Below are 23159 nucleotides of genomic sequence, written 5' to 3' on the forward strand. Positions count from 1 at the left end.
GGCTTCCCTGGTGGCGCAGTGGTTGGGAGTCCGCCTGCCGATGCAGGGGACACGGGTTCGTGCCCCGGTCCGGGAGGATCCCACGTGCCGCGGAGCGGCTGGGCCTGTGAGCCATGGCCGCTGGGCCTGCACATCCGGAGGCTGTGCTTTGCAACGGGAGAGGCCACGGCAGTGAGGGGCCCGCGTACCGCAACAAAACTTAACTAAATAAAAAAATAAATTAAAAAAAAATAATATATCTAGGAGGTGAAATGTGCTATGATAAAGATTAAGTAACATAAATTATTAGAGAAATGCAAATCAAAACTACAGTTAGTACCACCTCACACCGGTCAGAATGGCCATCATGAAAAAGTCTACAGGGAATTCCCTGGTGGTCCAGTGATTAGGACTCCATGCTCTCACTGCCAAGGCCCTGGGTTCAATCCCTGGTCGGGGAACTAAGATCTCACAAGCCTTGTGGGGTGGCCAAAAAAAAAAGAAAAAAATTCTACAAATAGCAAACGCTGGAGGAGGTGTGGAGAAAAGGGAACCCTTCTATGCTCTTGGTGGGAATGTAAATTGGTGCAGCCACTATGGAAAACAGTATGGAGGTTCCTCAAAAAACTAAAAACAGAGTCACCATATGATACAGCAATCCCACTCCTGGGCATATATCCAGACAAAACTATAATTCAAAAAGATACATGCACTCCTATGTTCATAGCAGCACTGTTCACAATAGCTAGGACATGGAAGCAACCTAAATGTGCATTGAGAGATGAATGAATAAACAAGATGTGGTAGCTAGGACATGGAAACAACCTAAATGTCCTTTGAGAGATGAATGAATAAACAAGATGTGGTACATATACACAGTGGAATACTACTCAGCCACAAAAAAAGAATGAAATAATGCTATTTGAGCAACATGGATGTACCTAGAGATTATCATACTAAGCGAAGTAAGTCAAAGAGAAAGACAAATACCATATGATATCACTTATAGGTGAAATCTAAAATACGACACAAATCAGCATATCTACAAAGCAGAAACAGACTCACAGACATAGAGAAGAGACTTGTGGTTGCCAAGGGGGAGGAGCGGTGGGGGAGGGATGGAATGGGAGGTTGGGGTTAGCAGATGTAAGCTATTACATGTGAAATGGGTAAACAACAAGGTCCTACTGTGTAGCACAGAGAACTATATTCAATATCTGTGATAAACCATAATGCAAAAGAACATGATTAAGGATATATACGTATATCTGAATCACTTTGCTATACAGAAGAAATTAGCACAACATTGTATATCAACTATACTTCAGTAAAACTTAAAGAAACAAAACTTTAGTCAGCATAACAGACGAGTAGGTGCTGGGGCTCCTGTTTAGGCAGGGAACACCTCTCAGATAAGGTGCCTCTGAGCCGAGAAATGTGGGAAGTTAGTAGGCTGCCGGGTTAGGAGTTTTCCAAGTAGAGAGGCTAGCGGGTTTAAAAGGCTGAGCCACGAATGAGTTTGAGAAACATTAAGGAGCCTGTGTGGACAGAGCAGAGTGTGCTTTCTGGAAAGTGATGGGTATGAGGCCAAAGAGGCAGTAGCAGTGGGGGCGGGGTAGGGGGGGGTTAGATTGGTCACGTATTCCATTTCAAGGAAGCGTGATTTTACTCCCTAATAAGATGAGGAAACACGAGGAGAGGACTTCCCTGGTGGTACAGTGGTTAAGAATCTGCCTGCCAATGCAGGGGACACAGGTTCGAGCCCTGGTCCAGGAAGATCCCACATGCCATGGAGCAACTAACCCCCTGTGCCACAACTACTGAGCCTGTGCTCTAGAGCCCGCGAGCCACAACTACTGAAGCCCACACGCCTAGAGCCCGTGCTCTGCAACAAGAGAAGCCACAGCAGTGAGAAGCCGACGCACCGCAAGGAAGAATAGCCCCTGCTCGCCACAACTAGAGGAAGCCTGCACGCAGCAACGAAGACCCAACACACCCCAAAATAAATTAATTGATTAATTTGAAAAAAAAAGAAAACACGAGGAGTTCTTGAGTACTGGAATGACATGAAATAATTTACATTTTTCAAGGAATCCTTTTGGCTTCTGTAGAAAGTAGGCAATAGTGGGCAGGGCGGCAAACAGGAAAGCCTCGTAGGAGGCTATTGCAAAAAACATGGTGACTGCGAGAATGGTTGGCTTCAGCATGTGTGGAGGGTTCAGTGTTGGTGAGGTTCTGGATATGCTGCTTGTAGAGGACAAATGAGATTTGACATTACGTAAATACAGGCTGGAAGAGGAAAAAATGGATGAAGATTGTTAGTAAGGTTGTTACTGAACGCAAGACTGTGTGCCTGAAGCACAGTGAGGTCAAATACTGAAACGTCGGAGTTGGGAGCAGAGAAGGGTTTTTTGCCGGACCGTGCAAGGAGTCAGGTGGCTCATGCCTTAAAAAGTCTGGAACTCCTTGAAGGCTTTCAGCAAAGCCCTTTTAAAGGCAGGGTGAGGGAGGGATGTGGTTAGTTGTTGCACACTTCTTGGTCGTGTTGGATTCTTTGTTCTTGCAGCTGTCATGTAGGTCAGGTCATGGTCAGGTCACCATGTTTTTGTAAACTTTGAACGAGACAAATGTTATTCTCTGTTCAGGTCAGGTCACGGATGTTCTTGTATATTTCAAGCTATAGGCAGCATTCTTTTACAAAATGTACAGAGCCAGCATGACTAAGTACAGGCAACAGGGCACAAAGGTTAAAGTGAGGTTAAAGTAAAAGGAACAGATCTGATATGGAGTCAGATTTGTTCTTCCCTATTACAAAAGCAGACCAGTTCCTCAAGAGATGTTAATGTTTCATGGCACGTGGGTCTCAAGTTCACATAGGACTTTGATGGTTCTCCATAGAGGTGATGTGGTGAGTGAGGTCCTTAACTGCAGTCCTTAACTGTCCTTCTCATAAATGTAAAAACATGTTTCCTACAGCTGTTTCTTCATTTTATCTATTATGATATTAATCCTGTCTAATCTACACACATGCATATGCATCAGTCTGTGTCCATATATATTCTTTAAAGCATAATTTCTTTACAGATTTGATCATCTAATAACCCACTGTGCTCTCTACATGTTTTATACAGTTTCTTTTGTTTCATTTAGTATATTAACTACTGAAATTAGCATGTATTGTCTTGTGATTCTGGCATCTGGAATCTCTTCATTACTGGTTTTGGTATTGGCTCAACTGCTAATGGTGAATTTAGGAATCTGTATTATTCATATACTTATAAGAATCATAGAGTTCAGTATTAGTAAATAGATGCTTATGAGATAATAGAAAATATGTATTGGTCTCTGCCCCTTGTTCCTGGCACAGAGCTCCTAAAACCCTTGTGATTCCCTAAGTGATTAGAACGCTAGGAACATCTCTTATTCTAATATTGGTCTTTGACCTCTGTTCCTGACACAGGGCTCCTGAAACTTGTCATTTCCTGGGTGACAGGAGTAACTTTGTTCTACCAAGGTGACTCTGAGTGGGCTACTGGATGAGGGCTGGTCACCAGAATGACCAAGCCATGATGAGAAGCTTGTCCTTTTTATCCCCACCCCCTGTTCTCTTGAGAAGGGAGAAGGGTTGAAAATGGAGTTAATGATTGATCATGCTTACATGATGAAGGCTCCATGAAATCCCCAAACTATGATGTTCAGAGAACTTCTGGGTTGGTGAACACGTGGACGTGCCCTAAGATGTTGTGGTAGCATGGCACCCCTTCCCACATATCCTGCCCTACACATCTCTTCCATCTAGATATTCACCCGTATCCTTTATCATAGCCTTTAATAAAGTGGTAAACATAAGTGTTCTCCAGAGTTCTGTGAGCCCCTCTAGCAAGTGAATTGAACCCGAGGAGGGGGTTATTGGAACCTCTGATCTATAGCTGGCTGGTCAGAAGCACAGGTGACAACCTGGATTTGTGATTGGTGTCTGAAGTGGGGACCGTGAAGTCTTACGGGACTGAGCCCACAACCTGTGGGATCTGACGCTATCTCTGGGTAGAAAGTGTCAGAATTGATTTAAATTATAGGACACCCAGCTGGTAGGGCAGAGAATTGCTTGTTGTGGGGAAAAAGTCTCCACACATTTGGTGACCAGAAGGGTCAGAAATGAAGTGTTCTGTGTGGGTAATAAAGGAGACTCGCAGGGGAGAAGCACACAGTGGAGAAGAACTGGGTTTTTCACCACACAGGAAGGAGACGAAACTGGGTTTTTCCTTTACAAATGCTCACATATATAGAGATTGCAGATGTTCTTACATCAGCTAGAGGAATTAACGGTACATTACCGAAACTTCTTTGAATTTTCAACTTTAGTTGAATGAATGGAAAACTGCACAGTAACGTAATATTTTACTAGGATTCTTACTCTATCACAGCGTGTGAAGGAAAAAACCCCACTAATTTCCCATATGGCACAAGTGAGCAGAATAATTTCCTTTACATTTTTCCATATTACCCAAAGAACATCACTTCGCTAAATAAGACCATGTTATGACAGGAATCCCTGACATGACGACGTGGCTATGAAGTTCACATGGGAGGAGTGACAGCTCCTGGACCCTGATCAGAAGGACCTGTACCGGGACGTGATGCTGGAGAACTATAGCAACTTGTTGTCCATGGGTGAGGACGGCTCCCCTGGGTCCCTCAGAGGGTGCCCGGCAGTGGCCGTTCCACTCTCAGCCTCTTAACTCTTCCGACTAACTGCATTCCTCTGAAATGGTCAAGTCTCAGATCCTTCTCTTGCCCCAGACTAGAGGGTATAATAGCCCCTCTCCTGAGAGAAAAGCCTTGAGATTACAGATGTGAAACCTGTTTATTCCCTCCATGTACCATTATCCCTTCCTGCCGTATCCCAGCCCAGTTCTATATGTCTAAGTCTTCTGTCATTTTTCATGAACAGGGTATCAAGCCAGCAAACCAGATGCTGTCTCCAGGTTGGAACGAGGAGAACTGTGGCCAGTAGAAGATGACAGCCACGTTCAAATCTGTCCAGGTGAGTGGGTGAGACTCAGCAAGGTGGGAAGCCAGGGAAGTCACACTCTGATCAGGAGAGAAGGCGTCAGAGCTGTGATAGTGTCTGAGAAAACATAAACAGCCCTACCACGTACCTCTCTTCCGGTGTAAGAACTCTTTTTCCTTGTAGAAGTTAAGAGGAAAATATATCGCTTTGTTCTCTTTTGAGATCTGATCCCTGTTTATTATGCATCTTGTTTTTGTTTGCATAGTTTTCCTCTTCCTAGGATTTTCAAATCTTCCTCTTCTTCATTCACCGTTACAGGATCTCTGTGTTACCACTTGTCTTGCTGTGAAATTCCATTTTCCAGGCCTCTCTGGAAAGAGCGAACTTTGAATTCATCACTCTTCTTACTACTGTACCTTCTTCCTGCCCAGCTGGGAAATAATGATTTCCCACCATAACATCCAACCCCACCTTGGATGCTAGAAAAGATGTTTTTACCATGCTACATGTTAGAACTAGATCATAACTTCTGTCTGCTTCAAATAACTTCCTTCGTAGTTTTGCTAATTCAGATTCTCTTGTAGTTCTTAGACTTTATCATTGTATTTATTTTCCTAAAGCTTCTGTTCATGCTTTATATTTTTTAACAGTTTTATTTAGATTTAATTCATATTTAAGTTATATAATTCAGTGGTGTTTTATTATATTCACATAGTTGTGCAACTATCACCAGCATCAGTTTTGGAGTATTTTATATGTATATATCCTCCTAGTAGCCTTTATTATTATAGCTTTGCAGTAAGCTTTGAAACTGGAAAATGTAAATCCTCCAACTTTTTCAAGCCTATTTTGAGTATTGTGGAGCCTTTGAATTTCCATCTGAATTTTAGAATCAGCTTGTGAAATTCTGCAGAAAAAAAAATTTGCCTGGGATTTTTTAATTTTTTAATTTATTCTATTTATTTATTTTTTGCTGTGTTGGGTCTTCGTTTCTGTGCGAGGGCTTTCTCTAGTTGCGGTGAGCGGGGGCCACTCTTCATCGCGGTGCGCAGGCCTCTCACTATCGCGGCCTCTCTTGTTGCAGAGCACAGGCTCCAGACGCGCAGGCTCAGTAGTTGTGGCTCACGGGCCCAGTTGCTCCGCGGCCTGTGGGATCTTCCCAGACCAGGGCTCGAACCCGTGTTCCCTGCATTGGCAGGCAGATTCTCAACCCCTGCGCCACCAGGGAAGCCCTTGCCTGGGATTTTGATAGGGATTATATTGAACTGTATGTCAATTTGGGGAGTCATTCCATCTTAACCATATTAAGCATTCTGTTCCATGATCATTGGATCTTTTAAAATCTAATTAGGCCTTTAATGTCTTCCAAAATGTTTTTTAAACTTTCAGAATATAAGTTTTGTATTTCCGTTCTTAAATTTATTCCTAAATAAATTGGTATTCTTTTAGATATTATAGTAAGCGGAATTTTTTCTTGATTGCATTTTTAGATTATTCATTGCTAGAATGTAGAAATACAATTGATTATTTTCCCATCATATTCTGATGACACTTAGTCCCAGTTAACCCTGTTTCCTGCCATATGTGATACACTTTCTCTTTCAATGATCCCGTGATATGATATCATCTTGATTATAAAGAGTCAAGAGTTTTTGTCCTCTTCTTTTTTTTTTTTTGGCTGCGTTTGTTCGTATCTGTGGCATGCAGGATTTTCCTTAAGGCATGCGGCTCTTTCATTGTGGCACATGGCTTCTCTCTAGTTGTGGCGTGTGGGTTTTCTCTTCTCTGGTTGTGGCACGTGGGCTTTAGAGCGTGTGGGCTCTGTAGTTTGTGACACGTGAGCTCTCTAGTTGTGGCGCTTGAGCTCAGTAGTTGTGGCGCGTGGGCTTAGTTGCATGTGGGATCTTAGTTCCCCGACCATGGATCGAGCCCTCGTCCCCTGTATTGGAAGGTGGATTCTTTACCACTGGATCACCAGGGAAGTCCCCTAAGTATTCTTAATACGTTCCATACATATGATTGCCTTCTGCAATTGATGTGATAGCTTTACTCCTTTAAAACTTGCATTTTGAGAGCCTAATAGCATAATAGTTTTGAAGCTAATAGCAATACAATACAGGAAAAAATATATATCTTGTCCCTTCGCACGGAGTACGTTCTCAATTGAAATACTCTATAATGAATAATAAACAAATGAGTAACTAACATGTCTTAGTATAAAAATTGCTGTAAGGAAAATTAAAGCAGCTAATGGAAGAGTGGGTGTTGGGGCTTGGAACTGCCCTTTTGGGAATGGGAGTGGCTCTCTGATAAGGTGCCTTTGAGCACATAGATGAGGGATATGAGTAATCTTCCTGGGTAAGGAGTTTTCCAAATATGAGACAGTGGGAAGTTGAAAGACCTGAATCTGGAATGTGTTTGAGGAACTTCAGGGAAACTTACATGGGTAGAAGGGACTGAGCAAGAGGGAAAATGACTGGAGTTACGGGTAACAGGGTAGTAGCTTGAGGGTTTTGGTACATAGTTCACAAACTGCCTATCAAGGGCATTCAAGACCTTGATTCTTTTCTGAATAAGTTGAGGAAACAGGGGATTTTGAGTAGTCCGGAGTGGCATTATACCATTTTTAAAGTGGATCACTTTGCCTACTTTATAGAAGGTAGACATTATTGGGGAGGGGAATGTACTTTTATACTCTTGGTTACAATGTGTGACAATAAAATAATACAGATTAAAGTCATCAAAGATGAAATATGCATGGGAAAGAATCCAGGAGAGACTGCACACAAGCTCCCGGTTGTCCTCTACCAGTGGAGTTATGTGAACAGTGCTGAATTTTCCCAGCAATGATGTTTGAGTGTTTGACAACATGTGTGAAGTGTTGCCAACCAGGGAAGCTCACCCAAGCCTGGTGCCTCTGGACCTATCAGTCACGGCCACTCCTTTCTTTGCAAGATGCAGGGATGGAGTAAACTGCATACCAACGTACCCTTTTCACATAGGAACATAGGGTATATTCCAGCTAGACTATTAGTTGGAATCTTGGTTACAGAAGCTTTCTTCTAAATTTGAGGTTAGTTGGGATTAGCAGATGCAAACTATTTTATATAGAATTGAATAAACAATACAGTACTATTGTATAGCACAGGGAATTATATTCAGTATCCTGTAGTAAGCCATAATGGATAAGAATATAAATATATATGTATATTTATGTATGTATAAATGAATAACTTTGCTGTACACCAGAAACTAACACAATATTTAATTTATTTTCTTTTATTTATTTATTTATTTATTTATTTGCGGTATGCGGGCCTCTCTGTTGTGGCCTCTCCCGTTGCGGAGCACAGTCTCCGGACGCGCAGGCTCAGCGGCCATGGCTCACGGGCCTAGCCGCTCCACGGCATGTGGGATCTTCCCGGACCGGGACACGAACCCGTGTCCCCTGCATCAGCAGGCAGACTCTCAACCACTGCGCCACCAGGGAAGCCCCTAACACAATATTTTAAATCAACTACACTTCAATAAGAGAAATTCTAAAAAATTCAAATTAGTGCTTTGGTAGAGTTAGGTGAATGGTAGTCTACAGAATGAAGAAGGACGGCAAGATGTTAGACTATGATAACCAGTCTTTCAATAGTCTGTCACACTTACCTTGAAATCAGATGCTGAGGATCCACGTCTTACTCATCATTGTATTTTGTTCTGTATACCTGGATCTTCAGGGGACCCGTGATCACAATACTCAATGTTTGGTTCTCTTAGGTGGGCTTAATTGAATTCCAAACTCTACATGTTGGAATGGCTAAAGCCTTGGCCCTGTGCCTTCACCTTTATTCTACATGTTTCTAAACACAGTCTCATCCAGTTCTCTGTCTTTGAATAATCTATGTTGATGATATCCACATTGCTATTTTCAGATAAGACCTTTTTAAAGATTTATATATTCAACCTGTTCATGTTTGTATAGTACTCGGGTATGTAATAGTCATCTTTTGTTTTTTTAAAATTAATTTATTTATTTTTGGCTGCGTTGGGTCTTCGTTGCTGCGTGTGGGCTTTCTGTAGTTGCAGCAAGCGGGGTCCACTCTTCGCTGCGGTGCACAGGCCTCTCTTGTTGCAGAGCACAGGCTCTAGGCGTGTGCTTCAGTAGTTGTGGCACACGGGCTTAGTTACTCCGTGGCATGGGATCATCCCGGACCATGGCTTGAACCCATGTTCCCTGCATTGGCAGGCGGATTCTTAAGACTGCACCACCAGGGAAGTCCCTGTAATAGTTATCTTAAACTTTGTTTCACAATGCGTGCTAGATTTTCCTCTCATTCTGGACGTCAGTAATATTCCTCACGTTATTAAGAGGCATTCCACCTACCCAGTGGCTGAAACCACATAATTCTTGGAATAATCCTTGAGTCTTAACCTCTTCTGTGCTTTTCCCATTAAGTCCATCAGTGAACCTTGTCTTTTCTTTGAACATATCCTGATTTCCTCCACCTCTTACATATTCATTGCTCCTTTAACCATGATTCACAGACTGTAATTGCCTTCTTTATTCCTTTGTTTCAGTGGTCTGTACGTAGAATTAAACCTGGATGTCCTAAATTTTGACTCATTTCTGATACTATCTATGTGGAAATAGTGTCAGATTCTACAAGTTAAGGGTTCAGTCCCACATGGTTGTCCCCATGTCAGATGTCAATTGCAAGTCCAGATTATTACCTGTGCTTCTGACCAACTGGCTGTAAGTTGGAGGTTCCCATGACCCGCTTCTTGGGTTCAATTAATTTCCAAGGGTAGCTCTGAGAACTGAGAAACATTTACTTATGTTTATAACCAAGTGAAGAGGTACAAGGATCGAAATGAAGAGGTACAAGAAGGCAAGGTCTGAAGGATTCCTGAATGCGGGAGCTTCTGTCTCCAGAACTGGGGTGCACCACCCTCCTGGCACATGGATGTTTTCACCCATCCAAAGGTTGAGCAAATTTTGTTAAGAGTTCTTATAGAGCTTTAATATTTAGGCCCTCTCTCCTTTCCCAGAGGCCGGTGGGTGGAGCTCAAAGTTCCAACCTTCTAATCACTTAGTCTTTCTGGTGGTCAGTCCCATCCTGAGGTTATGTAGGAACCCTATGCTAAGTCACCTCATTAGCATCCTAATCACTTAGGAAATTACAAGGCTTTAGGAGCTCTGTGGAGGAAGACCAAATATATTTCTTTTTATACCACACATAGAATTGTCACTAAATAGGTACTTCACATGAAGGCATTTTTTGAAACAGTTTTCTTCCAAATTAAGATTATGAGAGATTGCAGAATGATTCCTTGTTCTCTTCTTTCCTAGAAATCAGGAAAGTTGATGACCTTCTGCAGCATCACTTGCCAAATCACAGCATTCAAAATACTATGGAACAATGCTGCGAACATAATACATTTGCAAATATTGTTAATCAGAGCAAAAGTCATTTCCTGTTAAAGCAAAATTGTGATATGTTTGACTTAACTGAAAAACCTTTAAATTCAAATATAAGTTGTGAAAACCAGAAGAGAAGCTGTAACTTAAAGAACTCTGCTGAGTTTAATGCAGATGGGAAATCCCTTCTCCATGCTAACCACGAGCAATCTTTTACTGAAATTAAATTTCCTGTAAGTGCAAAACCCATCAACAATAGCTCCCTGTCCACTAAGCAACAGAGAACTCACAACACAGAGAAAGCCCATGTATGCAGTGAGTGTGGGAAAGCCTTCTTCAAGATGTCTCAGCTCTTTGATCATCAGAGAGTTCATACTAGAGAAAAACCTCATGGATGCAGTCTGTGTGGGAAAGCCTTCTCCAGAAAATCCAGGCTCACTGAACATCAGAGAACTCATACCGGACTGAAACATTATGAGTGCCCTGAATGCAATAAAACCTTCTTCAAGAAATCGCAATTCAATAAACATCAGAAAAGTCATATGGGAGAGAAACCTTACACATGTAGTGAATGTGGGAAAGCATTCACCACAAAGTGTCTGCTCCTTTATCATCAGCGAACTCATACAGGGGAGAAGCCCCATGGATGCAGTCTGTGTGGAAAAGCCTTCTCTACAAAGTTCAGTCTCACTACACATCAGAAAACTCATACCGGAGAGAAACCTTACATATGCAGTGAATGTGGAAAAGGCTTCATCGAGAAGAGGCGTCTTATTGCACACCGTCGAACTCATACTGGTGAGAAACCATTTGTATGCAGTGAATGTGGGAAAAGTTTCACCTTGAAGAAGAGTCTTATTCCACATCAGCGAACTCATACTGGAGAGAAACCCTATACATGCAATGATTGTGGAAAAGGCTTCACCTTGAAGAACCCTCTCATCAGACATCAGCGAACTCATACAGGAGAGAAACCCTATGTATGTAGTGTATGCGGAAAAGGCTTCACCATGAAGGGTGATCTCGTTGTACATCAGCGAACTCATATTGCAGAGAAACCATTTATATGCAGTGACTGTGGGAAAGGCTTCACTGTGAAGAGCCAACTGATTGTACATGAGCGAACTCATACAGGGGAGAAACCCTACGTGTGCAGTGAATGCGGAAAAGGCTTTCCAGCCAAGGCCCGGCTGATTGGACATCAGCGAACACACACAGGAGAGAAACCCTATATATGCAGTGATTGTGGAAAAGGCTTCATTCAGAAGGGCAATCTCGTTGTACATCAGCGAACTCACACAGGAGAGAAACCCTATGTATGCAACGAATGTGGCAAAGGCTTATCCGCGAAAAGGAAGCTCATCGCACATCTGCGAACTCATACTGGAGAGAAACCATATACATGCAGTGAATGTGGCAAGGGCTTCACCATGAAGAGTACTCTTGGTACGCATCAGCAAACTCACTCTGGAGAGAAACCGTACAAATGCAATGAGTGTGGTAAAGCCTTTAAGAAGAAGACACACCTCATACAACATGAGAGATTTCACTCAGGAAAGACTTCTTTGCAGGTACTGAATGTGGAAAATTCTCTTTGTGCAAAAATGATCTCATTACCCATCAGAGAATTCACACAGGAGAGAAGCGATATGAATGCAGTGAATGTGGGTAAACCTTCACCACAAAGTCAGGGCTCAGTGTTCACCAAAGAAAACATACAGGAGAGAGCCCCTATGGGTGCAGTGAGTGTGGGAAAGCTTTTGCCCACTTGTCAATCCTTGATAAACATGAGAGAATTCACAGGTAGTCACTTTGGGGAAGCCTGTTGCCGGTTGTAGACCCTCAAGATAATAGTATGCAGAGAAGAATCACAATGCAAAGAATGTGATATTATCTTTAGTGATCAATTACCTCATATTTTGTATTAATGAAAAAATTTACAAAACTACTCGGATACAGTCAGCTTTGGTGAAAATATTTTAGGACATTCTATGTCTAAAAAGTATATACTGAGATAAAGCCTATGAGTGTGAAAGACTAGGAAAGCCTTCAGTGGAAATAAACCCTATCATATGTGATCATCATAGATCATGAATGAATGAATATTTCTAAGTGGTAGAAGTATAATTGTGGGAGAGCCTTTGCCCAGAAGTAATACCTCAACAGATGTCAGTTATCACTAGAGAAATACTTTCCTGTGGCAATGAATATGGCAGGGTTTGCAGTAGTAAATATTGCTTCATCATTTGCCAGGAAATCCGTGCAGAAACACATACTATATGATGGACGTTAACAAAATATCAGACAACTTGATGAAGGAAAGAAGCCTTGGGGAAATGATGAATGAGAGCTTTCTGTTACAAGTCTTAACTTAAGGGATACTACACCTCACAAGCAACTGAAGGATACCTTCAGCCATATTTCTAGTTGCCTGTCATTGATCTTATAAATTTTACATAGGGGCAGTTACTCTCAACATGGATTGAATTATCATTATTTAACTTTTGCATTTCTTTAGTTCCAAGTTTGTGTTATTTCAGAATATTTGAAGTACTTCAAAATGAAAAATGTACTCGTTTCATAAGTATAACAACAGATTTGGATATGTTTAACCAAGTTTGTGAGTACCATCAGGGGGTTTATAAAATTAATATAAATGTGATGTTTTTATAACTTTTAATTTTGAAGTAAGTTTAGAATCACAAAAACAAATATTCCTGAGATTCCCTAAATGCCCTTCAGCCCACTACTCCCAAAGGTAAAATCTTATAATAACCACACAGTTTACTGTGTAGTTATATAAGGTCGAATAGAGGAAAGTGAAATTGTTACAGTGCTGTTAACTACAGGGTTTATTTTGATTGCACCAGTTTTAACATGTAGTAGTTTTTGTTTGGTTTTTATATATCGCCTTAAGAAACTTTATCACATATGTAGGTTCCTGTAACCAACACCCCAGTAAAAATTCAGAATTCTTTGTCAAGACAAACTCCCTCATGCTACGTCCTCATAGTCACATCCTTTCCCCGACACTAACCCTTGGCATCACAGATCTTTTTGTATCCATAATTTTGTATTTATAGAATATTAGAAAAATAGAATCATTTAGGATGTATCCTTTTGAGGTTGACTATTTGACCTTGTGAAATTGTAGAAAATAGACATATTGGTCTCTGCCCCTGGTTTCTGGCACAGAGCTTCTGAAACCCTTGTAAATTTCTACATGATAAGAGCGTGTGGAGCGTCTCTTACTCTATTGATGTGATTCTGGGTGGGCTCCTGGATGGGAGTTGGTCACCAGAGAGACCCAGCCATGATTAGAAGCTTGGAATTTTCAGCCCACTCCCCATCTTCCAGAGAAGGGAGAGGGGCTAGAAATGGAGTTACTAATTAATCATGCCTATGTAAGGAAGCCACCATAAAATCCCAATAGTAGGTATCCTGGAGAGCTTCTACATGGGTGAACACATTCAGGTATGTGGAGAGTAACACACCGCAGTACAGGGACAGAAGCTCCTGTGCTTGGGACCCTCCCACACCTCGCCCTCTTTTTGTCTTCATTTGGCTGTTCATCTGTATCCTTTATCATATCCCTTAATAAACTGATAAACGCAAGTGTTTCCCTGAGTTCTGTGAGCCATTTAGCAAAACTAATTGAACCCAAAGAAGAGGTTATGGGAATCTCTGGTTTGTAGCCAAGTCAGACGAGTTGTAGGTAACTTGGGCACCTGCTATGTGTGATTGGCATCTGAAGTGGAGTGGAAGCAGTCTTATGGGACTGAGCCCTTAACCTGTGGGATCTGACACTATCTCCGAGTAGACAGTGTTAGAACTGAGTCGCACTTAAGGACCCAGTTGGTGTAGTGAAGAATTGCTTGGTGTGATTAAACGCCCCACCCCCGATATTTGGTGACAGACGTGTCAGAAGTGTTGCAAGTGTGGCAGTAGCATGAGTAAAAGAAATACAACTATGGATTTTTCCACTATAGACCTCAAGTAAATTCAACCTTAGATTCATCCAGAAGCTCTCTGCACATCCTTTCTGCCACAAGAATATCAGAGTTCATGCAACTGGCCGTACCCAAGGTATTCCTGCCTAAGGGTTCAAGGGCACCATCAGTTTGCTGGTTTTGCCCAAACTGATGACTAAAATGCATCTCATACCACGTTGGCCTTGGATAGGTGCCGGCCTCTGAAAATTTAATTTAGCTCTATGCCTGTGACCATCTCTTGCAAAGACAGGAAGGCAGTGGGGTGCCCATAAGACATTTCTGTGTCTTCCCACCCAGCAAAGTGATAGCAGCCGTTAAAGCTGCTCTCGTCCTAAATGCCAAAACCTCTGTGAGGTCATGGAGCCATGTGACGTCATAGGACCTGTGCACGGCCAGAACTCGGACTTCGGAAGCTAACCCAGAGCCCTCGCCAGACACACTCCTCCCAGGCGCTTGGCTTCCCTAGCAACAGCTACAGAAGCACTGCAGGGAGAACACGTCACAATCAGAAGTGGTTTTGGACCGGGTTCAGCCTTTGGCAGCTTCCAGAGGAGTCTTCAGAGGCTCAAGATCTGCTGAGCCTGATTCTGGGCGAGGATCCCCAGTCAGGGGCCTTTGGGGTCAGTGAAGAGGGAATGCGTGTCAATGACTGTGTTTGGGGTCTATTTGGGTTGAGTCACTGAGGAATCTGGGCATTAGTGATGGAGCCTTAAATTAAGGCTTAATCTGAAGTGTTTAATGATTGAAGGTCCTGTTGGTCAGGGTTTAGGGTCTATATGTTAGGTCTGCAAGACTCGGTAATTGAAAACTTGATGGAAGGTGTGAAACCAATGAGCACTGCTTCTCCCCTAGGTTAGCGATTTAATATCCAGCTCATGATCTGGAGAAGCCTGGAATTGGGGGAGGAGTGTCAATGGGAAAGAGTGTCTGTGGTAAATTTCAGAATGAATTTGAGGTCAGTGTTGTTTAGGGAGTACAGAGTTTGTCTGTGTTTGAAAGCACAGGAGTCTGGAAGTTTTGAGACCCATAGTCCCAGGCTGGTGGGTGTTTAGAGGCTCAACCTTTGGATCCTTCCTCAAGGTTCCTATTAAAAATTTGTCTCCTACATATACTCTTCTCATTGTCCCCACAAAAATCAGAATAATGCACTGTGGTCAAGTGGTGTGTATAGGAATAAAGACAGGATATTTGTTCATTTTACTGCAAAATTTACTCTTGGATATTTCCTTTCAGATTTCTTTGATACAAGAATAACCATTTTCCTAAATTCTACTCCTCAATGAGAGCCGTTTCATTGAAAAAAAATTTTTTTTCAGACTACCGTTCTAAAACTTGGGATCATCTGTATAAACATACATTCAAGAATCTCCCTACCTTCTAGGCTGTATTTTTTGCATTGTGTCTTGCAAATAATAAAAGTTCACGTTATTTCATCTTATAGCCAGTATTTCATATTTTCAGTTTTTTGAATTTCAGCAAGTCTGATAGTTGGGTACTTGTATCATATAGCTGTTTTAATTTGCATCTCCCTAATAACAAATGATGTAGACCATTTTTTCATATGCTTGTTTGCCATCTGTTATCTTTGATCAAGTGTCTGTTGAAAGCCTTTGCCCCTTTTTAAAATTGGGGTTTCTTATTGTTGACTTTTTTAAAAAATAAATTTATTTATTTATTTTTAATTTATTTTTGGCTGTGTTGGGTCTTCGTTGCTGCACGCAGGCTTTCTCTAGTTGAGACGAGCAGGGGCTACTGTTCGTTGCAGTGCGTGGGCTTCTCATTGCAGTGGCTTTTCTTGTTCGTAGCACGGGCTCTAGGCGTGCGGGCTTCAGGAGTTGTGGCACGTGGGCTCAGGAGTTGTGGTTCATGGGCTCTAAATCACAGGCTCGGTAGTTGTGGCGCATGGACTTAGTTGCTCCGCAGCATGTGGGATCTTCCCAGACCAGGGCTCGAACCCGTGTCCCTGCATTGGCAGGCAGATGCTTAACCACTGCGCCACCAGGGAAGTCCCTTATTGTTGACTTTTAAGAATTCTTTCCATGTTCTGGGTATCAGTCCTTTACCAGTATAGGACTTATGGGATGAAAGTGTTGAGATTCTTTTGAGATACTTTTTTTTTTTTTGCCAATGGACCACTAAGTGTTCCAGCATCATTTGCTGAAAAGTCTATTTCATTTTTAAATTTATTTTTGGCTGAGTCAGGTCTTAGTTGTGGCGCGTGGGCTCGCATGGACTTAGTTGCTCCGCAGCATGTGGGATCTTCCCAGACCAGGGCTCGAACCCGTGTCCCTGCATTGGCAGGCAGATGCTTAACCACTGCGCCACCAGTGAAGTCCCTTATTGTTGACTTTTAAGAATTCTTTCTATGTTCTGGGTATCAGTCCTTTACCAGTATAGGACTTATGGGATGAAAGTGTTGAGATTCTTTTGAGATACTTTTTTTTTTTTTGCCAATGGACCACTAAGTGTTCCAGCATCATTTGCTGAAAAGTCTATTTCATTTTTAAATTTATTTTTGGCTGAGTCAGGTCTTAGTTGTGGCGCGTGGGCTCTTCGTTGTGGGGCACGGGCTTCAGAGCGTGTGGGCTCTGTAGTTTGCAGCACGCAGGCTCTCTAGTTGAGGCGTATGGGCTTAGTTGCCCTGCGGCATGTGGTATCTTAGTTCTCCAACCAGGGATCAAACCCACGTCTGCTGCATTGGAAGGCGGGTTCTTAAGCACTGGACCACCAGGGAAGTCCCTGAAAAGTCTTTCTCCTTTGAATAAGCTTTGTACCTCTGTCAAACACTTGAATATACTTGACTTATGTGGGTCTTTTTCTGGGATCTCTGTTCTGTTCCATTGATCTATGTGTTTGTCCTTTCACCAATACTATTAAAGGTCTATAAGTCTTGAAATCTGTTGATATTAGCTCTATATGATGGTTCTTTTTGGTCAGAAATTATTTTGCTATTTTCAGTGGAGATACCTGGCAAATATTACCTTTACCAGTAGAACAATTTTGTCACTTTGATATTCTATACCCCTAGATATGATGTTATTAGAAAGGGACTTCAATTCAGAGGTGTCTTTTCCAAAATGCATAACCCCTGTTTAATGAGGAAAAGAAGGTCAATATACAAAATACCTGGGACGTCCCTGGTGGTGCAGTGGTTGGGAATCCGCCTGCCAAGGCAGGGGACGTGGGTTCAATCCCTGGTCCAGGAAGACCCCACATGCCACGGAGCAACTAAGCCCGCATGCCACAACTAGAGAGAGAACACCCATATGCCACAACTAGAGAGAAGCCTGTGCGCCACAACAAAAGGTCCCGCGTGCCTCAACAAAGATCCCGCATGGCACAGCTAAGACCCGATGCAAACCGCCCCCCAAAAAATTAAAGAAAATAAATATTTAAAAAATAAAATAGGTATAATCTATGTCAATTATATCTCAATAAAGCTGTAAAAAATAGGTTTGATCTAGGGACTTCCCTCGCAGTCCAGTGGTTAAAACTCTGTCCTTCCAATACAGGGGTTTTGGGTTTGCTCCCTGGTCCATTAAAAAAAAAAAAAAAAAAAAAAAAAGGTTTGATCTAGTTTCATCACTTAATCTCTTATTATAAACATTTCCATATTATAAACTGTTCTTGTATATATATAATTAATATTACATGGCTGTAATATCACGGGTGTAATAATATGGCTGTAATAGTATCATAGTAGGATGGTAACTGGAGTCACATATAAAAGTTATGCATTAAAGTGGGTATACTTGAAAAATGTAACTGATTCAGTTATGTTCAGTTTATATTATGATCCTCTCATTATCCAGATTCTTATATTATCACTCCAAGATTTGTTGTACTGTTTTTCTTGTATGCCCCAGATATCTCCATTTATTTTTAATCCAGGTAGCTTATAATTTTGCAATTTTAGTTGTGTTTTAAAAAATATTCATACCCTATAAATTTTGTAGTATAGAACAGCAATTCATTTTAACAGCTTTATGGTCATAATTTACATATAACATTTACCAGTAGTAAGGGTATATAATACAGTGACATTTAGCAAGTTTATAGAGTTGTGCCATCACCATGATACAATATTTAGAAATTTTCATAGCCCCAAAAAGTAAACTGGGTATAATGAGAATCTACCGTATAGCACAGGGAACTCTAATCAATGCTCTGTGGTGCCCTAAATGAGAAGGAAATTTAAAAAGCAGGGTATATATGTATACATATAGCTGATTCACCTTGCTGTACGGTGTAAACTAACGATACTGTAAAGCAACTATACTCCAATAAAAATTAAAATAAGATAAAATTCTACGTAAAAAGAAAAGTAACTGGATAGTTGATTTGTTGAGTTTTGAGAACTCTTTATTCTGAATATAAGTCCTTTTATCACGTTAAATGTGTCAATATTTTCTCCCAATCTCTGGCTCCACTCATTACTTTTCTTAAAGTTGTGCTTAAAAATACGGAAGTTTTTCATTTTAATTAAGTCCAATTTATTATTTTTTCTTTTATGTCTCAACCTTTATTGTCTTGCTGCAGAACTCTTTGGCTAACTTAAACTTAGGTTCGTGGAGATTGTCTCCTAAGTTTCATACTTTTACCTCTTATATTTAGGTCTGTGATCTATTTCCAGTTAATTTTTGTGTATGCTTAGAGTTATGGGTCTTAAGTTATTTTTCTGCAAATAGGTATACAATTATCCCAGCCTCTTTTGTTGAGAAGACTTACCCCATGGAAGTATCTTAGTGTCTTGACCAAATAGCTATTGATCTTAACACTTTGGGACTCTCAATTGTGGTTGTGCCTTTCTCATTGGCTCCAGACCTTTACTGGCCTCATTTTTAGTGGCCTTTCTCCGAGGCTCTAATCCCAGTCAAAACTTAGGCTTCATCCCAGCAGCTCTTTTCTTCTGGACCTGATGGCCTGTTCCACACTGTGCCGATTTCTCGAAATCGTATTCTGTCCTAAAAGCCGCTTCCTGCAAGAAATATTCCTCCAAAGCTTTCTGGGGATGTCCGATTACTGGATGTATTGCCGTTTCTCTTTCCGGGAATTCGTTCTCTGCTGCCATACCGACAGCGGAACTCTTGGTCCATTTGGAAACCCGTCCCCCTACTTTTTTAATACAAGGGGTAAAATAAAGGCCGCGGCAATATTACTTTCCTGCCCAGCCCGTCGAACGCACTTTAGGTAGCTCCATATTTGCCTCGCAGACCTCGAGTCTCTGAAAATCTGCGAATTTTCTGAAGAGTCTAAGTGCCAGGAAATGAGATATCATCAGTGGCTTCTCACCTTCCGGACCATCCAGGGCTCCCAGCCCCAAACCCGCCCCCTTGGCCTTCTGTACGTCAGGTGTCCCAACATGGCCGCCCCGTGGGGCCGCGGAGAGCTGGGCGCGGACATATTGCCTCTCTGGGAAATACCGGAATCCACTCATCCGCCTTTCTTGAAACGCCTCAGACCGTCTTCGGCCGCCGTAGGCAGGCGAAAAATCTGGGCGACGGGTCCAGAAGTAGAAGCGGTTCGCGGAAGGTTACGTTTAGACTCTCTTTGTGGGCTGGGGAAGATCGGGTCAGTGTGTGCATTTGTCCCTTGAAGTTGTGTGTGTGTGTGTGTGTGTGTGTGTGTGTGTGTGTTTTCTCATGAGAGGTGTGTCTATGACAGCGTGACGTGACTCCCACAGGGTGGAAATGGTGTAGTGTGGACTCGGAATTATTGGAGGGTCTGGTGGGAACCGCCAAGGTGGAGGTATTTGGGAGGAAACAGCAGAGTCTGGCACGTCTATCTGTGGTTGGGGTACTTTGGTGGGGAGTCGTTAAATCGGTTAAGAATCTGTAGAGATCAGCGACCGTGTCCTGACTGGCAAGGTATGGGGGGTCTTTGCGGATCATTCTGTAAAGGATGCAGGTGGTATTTACGATGGTAACAGCTTCAGGTTTGGGAATTAATATGGGGCTCAATGATGTTGAGGCCAGGGTGGACGGTCATCATGTGGGGATGTCTGGTCCAGGTTTTGGATTAATAAAGAAATGTGTAGTGTCTGTGGTACAAAGAGGCTTGTGAGGGTTGAAGCTTTGGACGCCTGGCTGGTGGTTTCGTTGAGGTTACTGCCTCCACCGCTGGGAAGGAAGGTGGTGCAGCCCAGGACAGGAGTTCGAAACCTTCTGCTTTTTAGGCTTTTATCCAGGGGGATGAGTAACTGCAGCCCGAGGGACTAATCCAGACACACCCGTCTGTTACGTATCGTCTATGGCTGCTTTCGCAATGCGAAGGCAGAATTGAAACGTTGTGACAGATCTTAACCTTCAAAGTAGAAATGTATAGTATCTATCACTTTGTGGAAAATGTTTCCCAACGCCTGCACTCACCACTTAATATATAGCAGTGGACACTGTTGCTTTTTTGCCTGACAAACATTCCCTCCTTCTTCTTTGCTAATAGAATCCCTGTTTTTAGCTATCCATCCTTCTGGTAGGGTGACCCATATGCCAGTACTGGTTGGTCTTAGTTAATCATGGTAGTTTCAGTTCCCGTTGCTAGTGATCAATTAGTATGAAATGAGCTTAGGTATATAGTGCAGTTCTAGCCAGCAGTATATGTGAAAATCTGCTTGGGATTTATGGGGGGAACGTTTTGTCTTTTACATAAGTAATTCCTTGTGTCTCTTTTTCCACGTCGATGATGATGTTGTCTGAATATAACCTTAATTTTCTGTCCAGTTTCTAATGTTTATAATTCATTCTTATCTCAATGCATTGTCTCTACTCTCCAGTACAAAGGAGGAAAGTGAATGGGGTGGTAGTGGACATCTGTGTCCTGTTGCCTACCCTAAAATTCACCTGCTATATTGTCTGGAGTTAACATGTTTCCAGGACGGAAGGATCATAAAATTATGAGTTCATCCAGGATTTCAAATTTAATGAAATAAAAATATTCATTGTATTCTTTCAGGGCAAAAAAAATGTCTGTTTTATTTGAGTTATGTCCCCTATTAATTCCTTATATTTTTTTATTTGCACCAGGTTTCTTTCTATCTCACTACAAATGGATATGTGTTGTTGGTCCTTTTAAAGAACATGCTTTTTCAAAAAGTTTATTTTATTGAAGTATAATTGATTTACAATGTTGTGTTAACTTCTGCTGTACAGCAAAGTGATTCAGTGATACGTATATATATATATATATATATACATTCTTTTTCATATTCTTTTCCATTATGGTTTATCACAGCATATTGAATATAGTCCCCTGTGCTATACAGCAGCACCTTGTTGTTTATTCATTCTATGTATAATAGTTTGCATTTGCTAATCCCAAACTCCCAATCCATCCCTCCCCTAGTCCCCCTCCTCTAGGGCAACCACAAATCTGTTCTCTGTGTAAAGAACAGGCTTTTTCAACTCTTCCATTTATATATATATTTTTAGTATTTATTTATTTTGGTTGCACTGAGTCTTAGTTGCAGCAGGTGGGCTCCTTACTTGTGGCTCACGGGCTCCTTAGTTGTGGCATGTGGGCTCCTTAGTTGTGGCTCACCAGCTCCTTAGTTGCAGCTCGCTGGCTCCTTAGCTGTGGCATGCAAACTCTTAGTTGCAGCATGCATGTGGGATCTAGTTCCCTGAACAGGGATGGAACCCAGGCCCCCTGCATTGGGGGGACACAAATGTGTCCTTATTTTAGTGGGGGATAGATATATAACTTAGATGTATACTCAGAGTGAGATTTCTGTGTCTTAGGATGTGTATAACTTCAACCTAAATGGATGATGCCAAAATGTTTTCCAAAGTAGCTGTCCAGTTCCTCCAGCGGAAGGAATATATAATTTGCATTATGGTGTGCTTCATTTTTTTTTTTGATGAGAACTCATTAAAAAAAAATTTATTTACTTATTTGGCTGCTCCGGGTCTTAGTTGCGGCATGTAGGATCTAGTTCCCTGACCAGGGATCGAACCCAGGCCCCCTGCATTGGGAGTGCGGAGCCTTAGCCAGTGGACCACCAGGGAAGTCCCTATGGTGTGCTTCATATATAGCTTGTTTAAAATATCTTTTCATACCCTAATATCATGGAGAGATTCTCCTATATTATCCCCTGAAGTTTTTATTAATTTGCCTCTCCCACTGAAATTGACAGTTATCTCCCCCAATGATTTTTGTGTATATTGTGAGATGGGGTTCAACATTGGTCTCGGAATCCCCCAACCCCCAGCATGAATATCTGATTGTCCCAGCACCATTTTTAAAAAGAGACATCCTTACCCTCTTCTCTATAATGCTACTTTTGTTATCAAGTCTTTATATATGCATGTTTATAAGCTTTTGATTTTGTTCCATTTGTCTATCATTGTACTAGTATTATACTGTCATAACTAAAGTAACTTTAAATCCTCATAATTGATAGATGGATATAGTTATCAGCTTAGGATTTTGATTGAAGTTTCATTGGATTTATATATATATTTGGGAAACATGACATCTTTACTTTTATTTTTTAAAAAGTTTTATTGGAGTACAGTTGATTTACAATGTTGTATTAGTTTCAGGGGTACAACAAAGTGATTCAGTTATACGTATACATATATTCATCCTTTTTCAGATTCTTTTCCCATATAGGTTGTCACAGAATACTGAGTTGAGTTCCCTGTGCTATACAGTAAAAATTTTATTGGAGTACAGTTGATTTACAATGTTGTATTAGTTTCAGGGTTACAACAAAGTGATTCAGTTATACGTATACATATATTCATCCTTTTTCAGATTCTTTTCCCAT

General features: G+C 41.6%; 1 protein-coding gene across 8 annotated transcripts in view; it reads left to right on the forward strand.

Moving 5' to 3' along the window:
* LOC102991179 (zinc finger protein 615-like) overlaps positions 1-23159 on the forward strand; it is a 55311-nt gene that overhangs the window by 29988 nt on the left and 2164 nt on the right. For 5 of the 8 annotated variants that reach the window (XM_055079146.1, XM_024132584.2, XM_028477742.2 and 2 more), the window contains 2 exons: positions 4931-5023; positions 10332-15773. In XM_055079146.1, coding sequence (XP_054935121.1) covers positions 4931-5023; positions 10332-12238 — 2000 coding nt within the window. In that variant the 3' untranslated portion in view covers positions 12239-15773. Of the gene's footprint in view, positions 1-3637; positions 3789-4489; positions 4651-4930; positions 5024-10331; positions 15774-23159 lie in introns of those variants that run through there. The other 3 variants (XM_055079147.1, XM_055079148.1, XM_055079149.1) reach the window with 3 other exon arrangements.

This window comes from Physeter macrocephalus, chromosome 17 (genome assembly GCF_002837175.3).
Source record: "Physeter macrocephalus isolate SW-GA chromosome 17, ASM283717v5, whole genome shotgun sequence".
Lineage (NCBI taxonomy): Eukaryota > Metazoa > Chordata > Mammalia > Artiodactyla > Physeteridae > Physeter > Physeter macrocephalus.